At 39.4% G+C, this 16,540-nt stretch overlaps 2 protein-coding genes across 13 annotated transcripts in view; one reads left to right on the top strand and one right to left on the bottom strand.

Moving 5' to 3' along the window:
* Positions 1 to 16,540, top strand: part of LOC109050245 (sterile alpha motif domain-containing protein 10-like) — an 890,290-nt gene that overhangs the window by 516,433 nt on the left and 357,317 nt on the right. The window lies entirely within an intron of this gene.
* The window catches only part of LOC109048352 (myelin transcription factor 1-like), a 77,635-nt gene that overhangs the window by 2,314 nt on the left and 58,781 nt on the right, over positions 1 to 16,540 (bottom strand). For 5 of the 12 annotated variants that reach the window (XM_042712730.1, XM_042712729.1, XM_042712733.1 and 2 more), the window contains exons 5-19: positions 16,077 to 16,139; positions 15,068 to 15,345; positions 12,908 to 13,810; positions 10,526 to 10,660; positions 10,212 to 10,302; positions 9,675 to 9,794; positions 7,603 to 7,817; positions 7,190 to 7,380; positions 3,068 to 3,331; positions 2,818 to 2,972; positions 2,655 to 2,717; positions 2,370 to 2,438; positions 2,084 to 2,146; positions 1,316 to 1,399; positions 95 to 316 (exon numbers count right to left, since the gene is read on the bottom strand). In XM_042712730.1, the coding sequence (XP_042568664.1) occupies positions 95 to 316; positions 1,316 to 1,399; positions 2,084 to 2,146; positions 2,370 to 2,438; positions 2,655 to 2,717; positions 2,818 to 2,972; positions 3,068 to 3,331; positions 7,190 to 7,380; positions 7,603 to 7,817; positions 9,675 to 9,794; positions 10,212 to 10,302; positions 10,526 to 10,660; positions 12,908 to 13,810; positions 15,068 to 15,345; positions 16,077 to 16,139 (2,916 nt within the window). The remainder of the gene's footprint in view (positions 1 to 94; positions 317 to 1,315; positions 1,400 to 2,083; positions 2,147 to 2,369; positions 2,439 to 2,654; positions 2,718 to 2,817; positions 2,973 to 3,067; positions 3,332 to 7,189; positions 7,381 to 7,602; positions 7,818 to 9,674; positions 9,795 to 10,211; positions 10,303 to 10,525; positions 10,661 to 12,907; positions 13,811 to 15,067; positions 15,346 to 16,076; positions 16,140 to 16,540) is intronic. The other 7 variants (XM_042712731.1, XM_042712740.1, XM_042712741.1 and 4 more) reach the window with 5 other exon arrangements.

Raw genomic sequence — 16,540 nt, forward strand, 5'->3', positions numbered from 1 at the left:
CTGTTTCCCAATAGGTTTCCCACCCCAAACTAAGGCCACTGGTTGTAACAAATCTCACACAGCAGTCAAAACCACATTTTCTCTATTAAAGTACCTGCGGTGGGTGAGGAAGCTGCCGTTGGCGTGTCCCGATCCATCACATCCCGGTGTGGGACAGGTTGGGCCTTCTGTCTTAAATGCCTTCCAAGAGAATGGAGACCCATTCAGCAAACCCTCCTTCTGCCGCCTGGCTGCCAACGGGCATCCATACGCACTGCGGTGAGTGGCGTACTTCCCACTGATGTGACCCAGGCTGTCACAACCTGGCACTGGGCATCTGTGAGAGAAGAAAAAAAAAATTATGATTGAGAGAATAAAACAGATGAGTTTGGTTAGAGATCGTGAGAGCATTTATCCCATCAGAAATATCACCTTGCCATTGACTTCAGTTCCCATCTGTTTACTCTCTGTCTCACTTGAGTCTCTATTCAGTTTTGTAAAGAGGGCCATATTTAGCTACATACTTTGCCCAACAGTGACTGTGAATATTACAACATTCAAATAAACTGAAAAAAATAGAAATTTTTACACATTGGGGAGCTTGAGTGCCACCATATGCTGGCTGCTCATTGACTGGAGTGGAATCATGTGGATAAAAAGCTCCTACGCTTGGCAGTCGCAAAAAAAAAAAAAAAAAAAAAAAGACACAAAACCCACACATTGCACTGCAGATGACTTACTAACAAAAACATGCGCAATATTTCAATACCCCATGAGCCATCTGTGCTGTAATATATTCAGTTTTTATTTCCTCGGCAGTATAACTAGGCATCTTTGTCTTCTTGCTTTTAGAAGTTATACAATGGGATAAAACACACAATGCCATTTTCCAAAATAATTTGAACATTACTAGCACTAGTTTGCCATGCGGGGCTACATGCACTGACTCAGAAGCTCATGTACAAGTGAGTTATTTGGAAGGTTGCCAAGGTGATATTTAACAAAGTAAAACACAAGCAGTATTTTGAGATCACAAGTGTTTTTTTTTTTTTTTTTTTTTTTTTTTTTCTTTTTTTTTTTTCTTTTTTCTTTTTTTTTTTATTTTTTTTTTGTCCTTTTTTTTTTTTTTTTTTTTGGTTCTAGATGGAAATGCTGGATTAAATCACTTCTGTTTGAATAAAGAGGGGTTTTCTAAACTGCTTTACACTGTTGTTAAATGACTGTGTGGTTGGACAAACATTTGATAATTTCTTTACAATTTTCCCGCCTAAATTGTGCCTTTTTACCATATAGTAAGTAAAGGGGAAAAGCCTTTGGCTTTCTATGTAGTACGAACTTTAAGAGCTCGGAGTCCTCCTTGTCGTCCTTGATGGGAGTTGTTTTTATTCCACCTTTCTTGGCCCGTGGACACCCAGACAAACTGAAAATAGAGAGTATGCAGCTCATGATCAGAGGAGCTAGAAACTTAGAACAATAAGGATCCAGCACTACTGACCCAAAGCAATGTAGGAAACCAAACTCAATTACTATTAAGAAAGATGCAGGCATACACCATATCCTGACCAGGCACGATGCAACAAGTTTCTACCAATTTTATCTCACTGAAAGCATAATGCTACATGATGTGACCAAATCACAGCCAACTGAAACATACTGATATGTAATAGAAGGCGAATTAAGATAAACTGGGACAATTTTCCTAACCCAGATGCCAAAAAGTGGCCCAATTTAGCTGAATCCCTCAACAACTATATGGAGTAGAAGTCTGGACCAATGAGAGGGGACCAGTGTGGGAGGGGCTACTAAGCGCAACTTGACAGAAACAGAAGTCAAGTGACCTACAAAATGTCTTTTTTCACCAACTATCATGCAAGACATGATTTACTTAATGTCTCATGCCTGGTTAGGAAACAGTGACCTCAGCAAGCTTTTGGATAAACAGAGAAGAAAGAAAACTGCACAAGTTCTAAAATATTATTCAATAATGGGGACGGGTAATAAATTAAGTGTTGCATACACGTGTGTGTCTAATATACAACTATCACTAAACTTCTCTGTCCTATTTGTGTATTATGTTGGGGAGGGGTTATTCAACAGGCCATACCTCCTGTGAGACGCGTAGTTACCAGTGATATGGCCTGAACCATCACATCCTTGAGTTGGACATCTGGGAAAGTGAAGTCAGATGTTAAATGTGATGGGTTATATTACCTGTAGTAAACTTGACCAAAGGCAGGGGCTGCCTGTAATTTCACAATAATATTAAGTTGAATCTTAAGTACTATATTTTTTTAGAAAGAAATATAAAGAAAAGAGTAAAAACAACGTTTAGATGAGCAGACCCAAGTGAACGAGAACAAAGACCAAGATCAGAAGCAGAGCAGACATACTTGAGTTCAGTTGTGTGTGCTGCCATGAGGGACCGAAGACTCTTATCAGCGAGAGGACACCCAGACAGGCTAAAAATATTGAAAAGAAACAAGGGAGAAAAAAGAGAGAAGGAGAAGATAAAGTGAAAGAACCCAGAACATCCCAAGTCGGTGTAAAAAGCAAAGAGCAAGCGAGAGTTAACCAAGAGAAAGATAACATCCACGTGAGGTCTTGTTTTATTTGATATTTCCCTTTTAAAGGACAGATAAATAAGGACAGAGAGGTGACCTCCGAACACTGTATACCTGCGATGGGATGCATAGTTTCCGGTGATGTGTCCACTGCCGTCACAGCCCGGAGTGGGACACCTGCAAAGGACAAACACAAATGCCTGACTGAGTGAAATGTTTCCACTGTGCTGAATATCAATTTATGCACAGAAACACATGCAAATTTGATGTGACTTACAGTAGGAGCTCTTTCTTGTTGTCCTTGGGCTGGAACCTGACCTTGAAGCTGGGGGTTGTGACCTCTCCAGGGTACTTCCTGTCATCAAGGCTCTCCTGCATCATGTCGCAATCCTCAAGGTCAGACGAGGCAAATGACTGGGTGCTGTGGTCCATCTGTGCAAAGATAGAATGTATATTATGCTGGTTTGCACAACAATAGATAGATCAGGGCTCATTTAAGTGAAAGAGGAAATGGCAAATGGTCGTACCTCTTCTAGCTCCTCTTCTCTCTGTCGATTGGGCTTGGTGTAGTCCAGAGGCCCCTCCCACTCCTCTTGTTTGTAGGTGTGTAAAGAGTGGGGCGAGATGCTGCTGTTGACATGGTGAAGAGATGTGGATGATGATGAAGATGATGAAGACAGATCAGGGGAACGCACTTCAGGGCTGGCGCAAGACATGCCCACTTCTCTCTTTATGGGCTTCTTCATGCTTAAGTCCAAGGTGCCATTCTCATCCACCTCAATTTCCATACTCTACAACAGGAACAAATAAATTAATTCATAATTATTAACTGGCTCAGTGATGATGATGATGATGATGATGATGATGAAAAAAAAACAACCTTACATTAACATTATCACAGAATTTTATTAATTTATTTTTTTACATTTTACAAAATGATCTGAGTGGTACAAAACTCCTCATGACAAAGCTTGGATGTTGTGGGTGGCTGCCAAGGCTTTGCTATGTTGTTTTATGTGTTTTTTAGCACATTCCTATGTGGTTGCTTGGGTTTTGTGCTTGGCTGCCAAGGCATTGCTATGCGGTCACTAGGGTGTCATGGGGTGATTGCCAAGGTGTTGCTATGTGGCTGCAAAGGGTGTTTTAGGTGTTTGTAAATGTGGTGGGTGTTTGTAAACGCATTGCTGGTTGTAAGCATGTTGTGGGTAGTTACCAAGGTCTTGCTATACAGATACTTGGGTGTGCTGTATTTTTTTTTTTTGTTTTTTTTTTTTTTTAACAAATTGCTATGTGGTTACTAAGGTGATGTGGGTGTTTGTAAATGCAGTGGGTTTTGTATGGTGTTGTGGGTGTTTTTAAATGCAGTGTGTGTTTGTAGGGAGTTTGTAGGGTGTTGTGGGTGTTTGTAAATGAGGTGAGTGTTTGTAGGGTGTTGTGGGTGTTTGTAAATGCAGTGTGTGTTTGTAGGGAGTTTGTAGGCTGTGGTGGGTGTTTGTAAGGTGTGGGTGTTTGTAAATGCAGTGTGTGTTTGTAGGGTGTTATTGGTGTTTGTAAAGGCGGTTGGTTTTTTTAGGGTGTTTGTTGTTTGGGTGGTTGTTTGTGAATACAGTGTGTGTTTGTAGGGTGTTGTGGGTTTGTAAATGCAGTGGGTTTTTGTAGGGTGTTGCGGGTGTTTGTAAATGCAGTGTGTGTTTGTAGGGTGTTTGTGTTTGTAGGGTGTTGTGGGTGTTTGTAAATGTGGTGTGTGTTTGTAGGGTGTTGTGGGTGTTTGTAAATGAGGTGGGTGTTTGTGGCAGGGGGTTTTTGTAAATGCAGTGGGTTTTTGTAGAGTGTTTGTAAATGTGGTGGTTGTTTGTGAATGCAGTGTGTGTTTGTAGGGTGTTGTGGGTTTGTAAATGCGGTGGGTGTTTGTGTTTGTAGATAATTGAGGGTTTTTTTGTAGGGTGTTGTTGGTGTTTGTAAATGAGGTGGGTGTTTGTAAATATGGTGTGTGTTTTGTAGGGTGTTGTGGGTGTTTGTAAGTGTTGTGGGTGTTTGTAAATGAGGTGGGTGTTTGTGGGGTGTTTGTAAATGTGGTGGGTGTTTGTGGCAGGGGGTTGTAAATGCAGTGGGTTTTTGTAGGGTGTTGTGGGTGTTTGTAAATGCAGTGTGTGTTTGTAGGGAGTTTGTAGGGTGTGGTGGGTGTTTGTAAATTAGGTGGGTGTTTGTAAGGAGTTGTTGGTGTTTGCAAATGCAGTGTGTGTTTGTAGGGAGTTTGTAGGGTGTTGTTGGTGTTTGTAAATGCGGTTGGTTTTTGTAGGGTGTTTATAAATGCGGTGGTTATTTGTGAATGCAGTGTGTGTTTGTAGGGTGTTGTGGGTTTGTAAATGTGGTGTGTGTTTGTAGATAATTGAGGGGTGTTTTTGCAGGGTGTGGGGTGTTTGTAAATGTGGTGGGTGTTTGTGAATGCAGTGTGTGTTTGTAGGAAGTTTGTTGGTGTTTGTAAAGTGTTGTGGGTGTTTGTAAAGTGTTGTGGGTGTTTGTAAATATGGTGTGTGTTTGTAGGGTGTTGTGGGTGTTTGTAAGGTGTTGTGGGTGTTTGTAAATGCAGTGGGTGTTTGTGGGGTGTTTGTAAATGTGGTGGGTGTTTGGAGGGTGTTGTGGGTCCTTGCCAAGGCAGTGCAATGCTATTTCTTAGAAAAGTAAAATTATGCACTAAAATCAAAACAAACAGAATAAAGCTTAACAACAAAGTATACATTTCATTACATATGTTCCTATTGTATGTAGATGATGATGCATGGATTAGTGCTAAAATGGGCATGTTTACATATTTGTGTGCGTGAATATGAAGTTGGAGATGTGCACACACAGTAGGCACTGATCCCAGAGCAGTCCCAGTCTAATTAGCATTGAGCCACTGGGCCTTTCTGCCCATTAATCTTCCCCTTTTATCCCTTTCTGCTAAAAAAAAGTCAGGAAATCGAAAAATGATGAAGTAGTCACTCCCTGGGCTGAGGAGAAAGCTTTTTTTTCTTCTTAAATCACAATATTGTGGAAAGAACTTCTCCAATTACAATATAGATCCCAGAGTTTTTAGTTGGGGGGGGGGGGGGGGGTGTTTTTGGGTGTACAAAGGGATAAGGGAAAAAAAGAAAGAAAAAAGGGACAGGAGATTGAGGGAATGAGAGAGAGATGCCCTCATTTGCATTAACCATGGTAATATTGAATAAAAGAACATGGAGCACCTGGTCCTGCCCTATCTAGGGAGCTCACTATCAACTTAATGCAATAACAACATGAAGAGGAGACAAGGATGAAACGAATGGAGGGACAGATGAAAGGGAGGGGAGATGACGCAATGAGATCGCAACAGCAAGCAAAACACATTCTAACTAACGTTACGTTCATCTGACACAAACCCTGCTGAAGATCAATCACACATAGAGACAGACTTCCTTCAATTAATGGATGCTAACCATTATAAACCACTCTTATTAACAATTACAAATCTACACATTGTATGACAGTGTTGTGGAAGCTAGTTTGAAACTGTAGCCTGCTAAGCTAAGTAGATCAGAGTAAATCAGAGCAGCATTCATCTGGCACAATAAAAACAATAGGGATCTTAATTAGGGTGCCAGCATCACATTGAACACATACTAAACTAAATGCAGCTAATAAGGGTAGAAAACACCCTAATTTGAATAAATGAATCAAAAAATGTTATTTCAGTACAAAAATATGTAAAATTATTTATAGGAGCTTCTGAGAACGAACACTGTTGATCAAAGACTCAGATCAAAAGAAGAATTTGTGATTCAGTTGAATGAAATGAAAATTAATCCAAATGAACCAAATTGCTAAAATGTTTGATTATTGCCTCAGCTAACTTGGTTGCAGGGTGTGTGTTTTATCAAAGCTACCCACTAGTCTGAAAATTAGCTTGTTAGCTACTAGCTGCTGTATTATCAAAACAGCTTCGGGACTAAATTTTTTGTTTAGTTATTAGAATCACTACTTAAAGTTTTTAACTAGCCAACATTAGTCTGTTGCTATTGCAAATGTCTAGGCACTGGCTAATGTTTGGCAACTGTTTGTTTTTAGTTACTGTTTTTAGTTTTTTAGTTATTTTTAATATGCATCTGTTTAGATAAGAGATTGCTTGTTTCTCCTTCTTGTTCACGTGTGTTTTTGTTCGGGAGGTTTTGTACTCGTTCGGTAGGTTTTGTACTTGTTCAGAAGATGTGTAATAGTGTATAACAGTGAAAACACGAAAACCCGTAAAAACTCGTCTTTAGCGGGGAAGCGTTGTCTTCTAAAAGACAAGATAACTCGTCAATGGCGGGGAAAGAGTTAAAAAAAAACAGTTATCCTAGTAAACGACAGATGTTTCAGTAAAAGTAACCAGTATCATATTACATAGTAGAAATTTTTCAATTTGGTTTTACAAGTATTTCTAAAGTAATCTGCAATTTTTCCCTTCTTGATGGAAATTGCTAAAATGTGTGGACCCCAATGATTGATGAAGTTGATTGATGATTATGTGATTATGTGTTTTTATCATGGCAGTGTATTTCCAATAAACCCACCCCTAAATTCCATATAAAACAAAATTAACTGTGATTGGTTAAAAGTCTGGCTGTGTTACATGAGATTATGTTCTGTACCTTATCTTGGTGTCTGATGCTGAGGTTCTCTGGTCTCTCCCAGCAGCGTGTGGACAGGTTGAGGATCGCAGTGGCAGCCATGTGGGCGGCTTCGGCATCATGGGAATAATCATAGCTGCTGGAGGAGCTTTTTCCATAACCAATGTGCAAGCTGGGACTTGGGGGGGAGGCCCTGGGGAATGGAGGTTTGGCTATGGGAAAAAAGAGAACATTAGGCTAGTTAATAGTTAAGACTTGATCCTTTTATTGAAGAGCACTCTACCAAACTCAATTACTGCTAACCTTGATGTATGACAATAAAGAATCTTAAACCTTATCTATACTATTCACAAAGCACACCATTTACACTCATCTCTGCGCTGCAAGGAGTGTATTATACATAGCGTTCATAAACTGTGACTAATCCTGCTCACATTTGAAGGCTTTGGGTGAAGTTTCGCTGGTGTGCATCTTTGGGGCAAGCATGCGCTTGCCGAACACCTGCACGTCGAAGCTTGTATAATCGAAGGACACCTTGGAATACTTCTCCAGCTCCTTGGCCAGATTAGCGCGTGGTGTGGCAGGGATGAGGCTGGGCCTGTAGCTGCCATGAGGAGGAATCTCCAACTGCTTTACAAAACACATGGGCCTGAAAAAAAATGGGTAGAGAGAGAAAGAGAGTGTGTGAGAGAGAGAAGGTTCTTTCATTTTTTTCCTCCACAAAAGAATCAATATCCCTGCAGTGAAGAAAAAAGAAGCATAAAAGGATAAGTGTAAGTGAGCATAAAAGATCAAGAGTGAAAGAGTGGGCTGGAATTAGACAGCAGAAGAGAAGCGGAATTGAAAGACTGACAATGAGCCAAAGATACAGTGAAAAAGAAAAGGGAAGGAAAAGTCCCACAGATAAATAGCTGGCAAAAGAGTAAATGGGAGAAGAGAGAGAGAGAGTGAGAGAGAGGTTTTAAAGCAGGGTGACTGAAGGAGAAGAGGATTAAATAGTGTCTTATCAGCACTGAGCACATTAGCATATCGTATAGCATGGAATTGAAGCCCTAAAACCGACTCCTTTTCCTGGAGTACCATGAGCCCTTGCGGCCCTTTCTCAGTTCTGAAGAAAAACTCTGAAAAGACATTTGCTGTGCTCCAGAAACTAGTGAGCTGCCTACTGAGGAGGCATTTAAGGCATTGTAAATGCTCCCGATGTGAAAGCTATTTAAAAATTTAAACTGCTTCGTAATGTGTCACATTTTAACCAAATTCTAAGGTAGCAGTGCTTGTGTCATTCACAGAGAAGGCAATCCCAGAATCAATTGCAATAGCAGATGATGCAAGAAATATTGTTCAACGTAATTAAAATTGATTATTTTACTCAATATTTGTCAGTGCTATGCAATTTTTCAGTTCCCGAAAAAACCATCAGTATCTTGAAACATACATTTGATAATGTACATGCACAATGGCTGGGCCAAACTCAAATATGCATTTTTAACGCTATTTGACTGAGGAGAAAAAAAAAAGTTTATGGAATAGTTCAAATCAGATTTTGTTGCTGATTAGGAATAAGGTATTTGAAATGTGAACAATCATGAAATGACTTTCGTCAAAAGGGACTTTGGTCAAACTCCACTGCGAGTTGAATCTACAGCTTCAGTGAGGGTTAGGATGTTGTTTTTGAAGTGAGCAGTAGGCAGCTTGCTAGGTTTTGGAAACTAGCTAAAGAATTCTAGCATGTGGGTGTGCGTGTCATCGCGGACTATGACACTGTGTTCTGTATTTAAAATCATTAACAGATTTCAGGCATAAACCAGACATGGTTTGAAAGAAAACACGCACACACACACCTACGTGTGTTATGATCTGCGTGACAATTGCATGTAAAGTATATTAGCCACTGCTTTCTGTCTCTTCATTAGTCAGTGCATCCCATTAGCAGGGGTGGCATGCGGAGCCGTCAAAGGTCTCTCTGGTGACTTCTCATTGTCGACATCTTGTCTTAATGGGCTTTCTCAGTGAACTGATGCTCATTTAAATCAGAATAACACTAATAAGAGAGGACTGCTTATTATTTTCATAATCCGCATTGCTTTGTCTGACCACAGACATGCTTCCTGAAGGAAAGTAATTATTTTTCCAATACTCCATGCCCTGTAAGTCCCATAATTAGCTTATCAGTGGTGTAATTAGACTAGCAGGTTTGAGGCCCAATCCCAGCATGAAATGACAGGCTGTGCTCTATTAGAAGGGCAAAGGAAAAAAAAGGAGGACAGACATGCCAAAACACCTGACCAAACGTGCTGTGGTAAGTGAGTTCAGTCCTGCAGTGACTGACAGCTGTGCTAACCAACCACAGCAGGTACTGTATGTTTGACGGACACATACAGCTGACATGGAAACTGAAGGACAGGAGGAGACCGAACATGAGGTATGTTTGCTGTTGCTGGGAAAAAAGGAATAAACACTGATATTTTCAGCTCCTGGGTTTGTTTCGTTGGGGTTTAGGGCTCACCTGAGAACACGGTCAGAGTTTGGGCTGCCTTTGATATGCTCGCTCATGGGCTGGGGCAGGTGTTGCTTCTCGTGACTTTTCGAGAGCTTTTCAGCAGCAGCGATGGGACATCCAGACAAACTGAAAGAGGAGGAAATGGGAAAGAATGTGTGAGGAAAATACACTACACTCTTAAAAAGTGTAGTGTAGTGCCTTATTGGCATTAATTGTTCCATGAAGAACCTTCAATCATTCCATGAAGAACCTTCAACATTCATGGCATATTTCCATTGCACAAAATACTCTTATAATGGAAAATAGTTATTTTAAAATACTCTTATAATGGAAAATAGTTATTTTAAGAACTGTTCACTGAATTGTTATTTGGGGTAGCCAAAATAATGGTTCTATTGCATAGCTACAACCATCCCCCAACCCTGGAACATTTTCAAAGGTTTTTCCCTTTATGTGGACCAAATGAACCAAGAATATACAATTGGGAATCTACTATGTGGTCACCAAAAGGAAAACCATCTTGAAAAAAAGGAGACTACATACCTGCGGTGTGTGTTGCGGTTGCTGTTGACATGACCCTGACCAGTGCAGCCTGGTGTTGGGCACTTCAAGACATTCTCGTGCATGGCCAAAACTGAGACCAACCAATCAGAGCACAGAAAGGAACAAGTCAGCCAATAAAAGGACTTCTTGACCCCCAGAAAACAAATTCTACCAGCATCAATTTAGAACTAAGATATGACAGGTTTAAGAAAGGACATGCACAATACTAGATGTCTAAAGTACAGTGTTTTGTCTCTTCTGCTGCAGATTATCACACAATCAAAAGATGTGTCTATAGTTTGATGTTGACTTACTCTCTGGAGGGATCCGATCTTTGTGTGGGCAGCCTGACAGACTGCGGTGGTGGGGATAGAGTCCTGTCACGTGACCCGTTCCATCACACCCGGGGGTTGGGCATTTGATCTCTCGCTTCTCTGATCTAGAACTCTCTGTGGGCAGCAAAACACCTGTCAGTCAAACCTTATCTAAAGACATTATCACTTCTGTCAGGACAGAAATGTACAAAAGATTGGCATATTAACCACACACGTTACACACAAACACACTCTCTGGTTTCATGCTCACTGGAAATTGTTAAAGTTGCTTCTGGACCCATGAGAGGGCACATTTGCGGTGATAATTACGGTCATTATGCGTACGGGCAGGTGGATGTTTCCATACAGGATTATTATCTTCAGTGAGGGTGCGCTGGGGTTTATTGGACTATCTACTGAAAAATGGAGCTCATTAAACAGACTTCACCATTGGCAAAGCACATCTCCATATTATACAGGAGGAGAGAGTAAAAAAAGTATGTAGGGTCCAAGGTAAATGAATGAAAGTGCAAGGACAAAGGCAAAAGCAAAAAACAGACAGGAGAGAGAAAAAAAGAAAAAGGAGAGAAAGTGAGAGATGTAGAGAGAGAAAGAGCTTGCATGTGCGCTCCAGTGGCTCCTTAATTAAATGTTGAAATGTTAACGAGACATGCACCTCCTAATTAAAACTGGTCGGAGCGTGAGGAGGCCAGTTATAGAGGGGGTGTGGAGCCCTACCGAGTGCTCAGCTGAATCCAGCAACACACGGACCGGGCACAGAGCCAACCCAGAGCAGAACAACACCACAAACAAAACCAATAAACAAATAAACACGTGCCAAACCAATCTAATTACACACACCCTCTTTCCTCTTCATCTCTCTCTTTCTTTATAAGTGCTTCAGTAATTATAGACTAAGGCTGGAGTTTATCTATGGAAACCAATTCATTTGACCCATTTATACTCTCCAGATTGCTTCCCCCATTATTAATCTTGCAGTTCTTTGCCTGAGCGAGAGCTTGCCATTTTAATCTTCTTTCTGATTTATCATGTGTGGGTGTTTATTTATGAGAATTTGTTGATATTTGAGCACTTGTGTAGGGTGTGTTGAAAAATGCATATGTGCGAAGTTTAAATACCACTCTGAGTGCACTTATGAAATGGTTTCTTGCATTAGAGTGTGTATATATTCATTCCTCAAACACAAGCAGAAATAATTTCTGTACACACAACTTGAGTATTGTGTAAATTTTTGCAATGATGCAACAACTGATAATACGAAACAGTTTTGCAGGAAGGCTATGTAAGGATTATTTAATCAACTGGATTCAGCTGAACACAATCTAATTCATATAACAATTATTATGTAAAATAAATTATTGCAAACAATTTTCTTGGTTTATTTTTATTTATTTTTTTCGTAAAACTATGAAGATACTATGAAAATCTATTAAAAGATTACATACAATTTACACAAGAATACTGTTAAAATAGTTAAGTCTCAACACTTAGTTAACTTAGTTAAGTCTTTCAACATGAATCCATTTATGTAAAAATTCATTTCTGCAAATTGTTTATAGACTTAAATTTAAACTGATGCACCAGTGGTTGTTCAACATCTTTACATAGTTTTTTCATAAATGATAAATGATCGCATTACTGCAAATAATACTCTAAGAATGGTTGTGCAAAGCATTTTTTACATAACTGTATACAAAAATTAACAAAAAAAAAAAAAAACAGTTTTACAAAGACTAAAAAAATTGGTAAAAAAGAATAAACAAACAAATCATGCTTGCCTAAATAGATGTGTTGACGCATCAGTTTACATTTTTTCAAAAAAATTATGAAGATACTATGTAAAGACACTGCACAAGCATTCTTATAGAAATTGCATCAGATTATGTACAATTTACACAAGTCTTTGTGTATTTCCTAAGTGAATCCATTTATGTATGAACGAATTTCAGTGCAAATTGTAAACTTCAATTTAACTGATGAACCAGTCGTTGTGTAGCACCTTTACATGGTTTTACATGAAATTATTTTTATGTAATTGGTCTCTTTACTGCAAGAGTTTATGTAAGAATTACTGTACAAGGTCATTGTTTTTATGGTAATTCATTTTAACAACTTTATGCAACAATTTATGTAAAATAGTTTTCTGTAAACACTGTAAAGACTTCATACAACCATGAATGAGTAAATAGTTGCATTTATATGACAGTTTGTGTAAGAATGGTTTTAGATAAAACCAACGTGAAGACTATATTAAGACTTTGTACAAACAGTATTACTACAATTGTTGTATCATTTGAATTTTAAGAAAAATCTACATAGAAATTATACAGGGGTTGATAGGTAAAATGATAAAGATCTGACCTTTTCCGAAGCAGCTCTTGCGGATATGTTCCATGTGTTTGCCGGGCCGGTCGTTGAGAGGAAAGAAGCGGTGGTGTTCGGGAATGCGGCTGAGCTCACGATGAGCTTTAACCTGTTGGGCTTTCAAAGCAATGGCCTGCTCCAGCAACCCCAAATTCCCCCGCATGATGTCAAACATCTCAGACTCGTCCGCCACCGTTGATCGTTGAGACAAGCTATCGTCATCCCCATCATCATCGTTACCGTCCACATCGGCATCCCTCTCTGACTCCTCAGACTGCACTTCGATAACCACAGGAGATGTTGTGGCGACCTTACTAGAGCTGTAACTTTCTGGCAATATAAGTTTGTGGGAAACATAGTCTTCCCTTATGTGGGATCCCTGAGTGGCAGTGATAACCGAAGGGGCGGTTTCTTTGTCACCTTCCTCTTCAGACTTAATTTCCTTGTATGTCTCTTCAGTTGTAATCTCAGACCTCAGCACCTCATCATCATCATCATCATCTTCTTCTTCTTCAACTTGTTGTGTCTCCATCATCTCAGAAAAATACTGGTGCTCTAACTCCTTCTGGCTCTCAGTGTGCATGTCCTCTTCTTCGTCGTTAATTTCATCTATATTTCCCATCACTCCATTCTCTTTAGACACTAGAACTCCTACTTGGTTCCCTGTTTGCTCTGTTTCTTTTCCTTCTTTCTCTTCTTCTTCTGGTTCCCTAAAAGGGCTTTTATCTTGTTTTCCCATTGTGACCGACCATTGTTGTTGTTGGGGTGACATGGCACTACTGTTGTGGTTGTTGAGGTGGGGTATTGAGTTGGCCACGATGTGCTGATAGTTAGAGAGATCCTCAGAGGATGAGAGCTTGGGCTTCTCTTTGTTGGATGCCTCAATGATGATGCACTCCTCTGTGTGAAAGATGCAATTGTTAAAATGTGAATTTTTCGAAGGATATGTTCACACTGTCAAAGGTTTGACTCTCAGCTTGTCCTGTACATACTACAGCATCAGAAGCAGATTGAATAGTGTCTGTATGTCATATTTGCCTGTGCCCTTCAGCAAGTAAAATATACCGAAATCGAATAAAAAAAAAAAAAAAAAAAAAAAAAAAAAAAAAAAAAAATATATATATATATATATATATATATATATATATATATATATATATATATATATATATATATATATATATATATATATATATAAATTCTAAATTAAATATAGATGAATCCATAAAGCTACAAAAGTTATTTATTTCCTTTTTATCTTTTGTTCTTTGATGAACAGACATCACAGCAGCTGGGTTATCAGGTTATTTTGACTGCTATTACTTTAAGATCTGCTGCTGTTAGACATGACGCAGATCTGACACGCATCATATTTTCTCTTTACCTTTTCTTACTCACTTTCAATCTTAAAGTCTATACTAATTAGTCGAGGAGTTGAATTGGGGGACAGTTTTAAATACTACTGCATTTCAGTGACATGTTCCTAAATGTGATTCATATATAACAAATACTTAAATACATGCACAGTTTTAAGACAGCTTTAATTGCGTTTTTGGTAATTTCATGACTTAACTGATGACATAACTATGACATTGCATGCTCGTAAGTTCATTTCCGCTAATATGAAATGATACAGGATTCAGCGCACGCACTGGGTTTGTGTGTGCAATCAAATAGCACACGCTATTAGCACAGTATAATGGCTAACTGACAAGAAAATTATTAAGGCCTAATTAAGGCCTGACATCATCTCATCTGACCACAGTTCATTGTTGTTTTACTAAAGCTCCTCGTCACCTGTAGCCTTTCCGTGCTCGTTTGATTAGCACCTGGTGCTGAGGTGAAGAGTGCGTGTCTGAAAAGTCTCCCATTTTATCAGGTCGTAAAGACGTCCTGCCTCTAAATAAATGCAATTCTTGTCAAGTAAAAAGAGACAGAATCAGCAGTTGTGAATTGGGTGTCCAATCCCAGCTCTGTTCCTGCATTAATTGCATTAAATATTTGTAATGCTTTAAACTGAAAAAATTAATTGCATGTGTTAACACGTTAATTCTGACAGCACTAGTATGAATGTAACTGTATTTATCACACCAAACTAGATTGTAAATCATATTCTGATTTTCTTTTCTTTTTTTTTTGTCATTTTTGGTCACTTACCTTCATCACCATCCTCCTCCTCTGTATTGGTGCTTTCTGTATTCTGTTTTGCTTGCTCTTCTTCTTCATGCGCTTGATCGCCAGCTTTCTGCTTTGCCTGTTCTTCATCATCCTCATCTTCCTCCCTTAACTCTGTCTCCTCTCCACTCCCCTCACTCTCTGTGTTGAATCCTTCATCCATCGCCAGCTTCAGCGGGTGGGACTTCCTCTTGGAGGCAGGTTGCTCTGACTCTGCTTCCTGTAGGCGCCTTTTTCTGGCCAATGGGCAACTCAAAGCACTATAGGAGAAGAAGAAAGGAAATAAGAAAGAAAATTTGACAATAAATTCAACATTAAGGACTTTTACAGTACTAGTGGAAAAACTATGAAAACAGGCAAACTACACACATGCAAGCCAAGCATGCTAAACAGTCTATGGAAACTCAGATGAGGAATGGAACAGTGTTGGATATTGACCTGTAGGGGGCATTGTGCTGGCTAAAAGCCTTTATAAATCACAGCCAGTTGACTGGAACGCTTAATTATACCACAGTAAAATAAGAAACAGAGAGAGGGAGAGAGAGAGATGGAGAGAGAGAGAGAGAGAGAGAGAGAGAGATAGAGGGAGGGAGAGAGAGAGGGAGAGAGAGAGAGAGAGAGAGAGAAGGGAGGGAGGGAGCAGTGGAGGGTGGAATTCAATAAATCCCTCACCTAGTAAGTCTTGCTATCGGACGGGCAGCGGAGATAGATCTATAAACATGAAGCATCTTAAATGGCTTCCTGAATGTATACACGTGTAAATAAGCATAACTGTAATATTTTTCCAATAATCAATACCCTGCCTAAAGACTTCTATTAGGGAGAGTGAGAGTAAGAGAGAGAGACTGTCATTATCAGAGGATTATCATGAAGATTAAGATGATCTAGTCTACGGGCTAAACAGCGTTTGGGATCAGGAAAGGCTATGTGGCCGCAAAGGGAGGTGAATCAGGGGCTACGGAGCACCACACAGGCATGTCATCTGTCGTACCTTCTGTGTCGGGCATATTTGCCACTGATATGACCTGAGCCATTGCATCCTGGAGTAGGGCAGCTGAACAGATAGAGGGGGTCAAATTAGAGATGCTTTATAGCTTTCGTTATTTCGCCGTGGTTTTGTGCTAAATAGATCATCAGGAGCCGTATTTTCATGGCCAGCATAAAACAAATAAAAATCGATTTTTAAATTTAGCAAAATAATTGTTTCATCAATACGATGGAGCTGTGATCGATTTTCGTTTCCTGTGGTGGCCCCTCTTTCGTTACATGAAATCCCTTCCATCTTTCACAGAATTCCCTAGTAACTGGTATCCTCATTTATTACCAGCAGGGTTGAGATTTGAACTTTAATCTCGTCTTCACATGCATTTTAACACACACACACACACACACACACAATATATATATATATATATATATATATATATATATATATATATATATATATATATATAT

The sequence above is a fragment of the Cyprinus carpio genome, chromosome A23 (genome assembly GCF_018340385.1).
Source record: "Cyprinus carpio isolate SPL01 chromosome A23, ASM1834038v1, whole genome shotgun sequence".
NCBI lineage: Eukaryota > Metazoa > Chordata > Actinopteri > Cypriniformes > Cyprinidae > Cyprinus > Cyprinus carpio.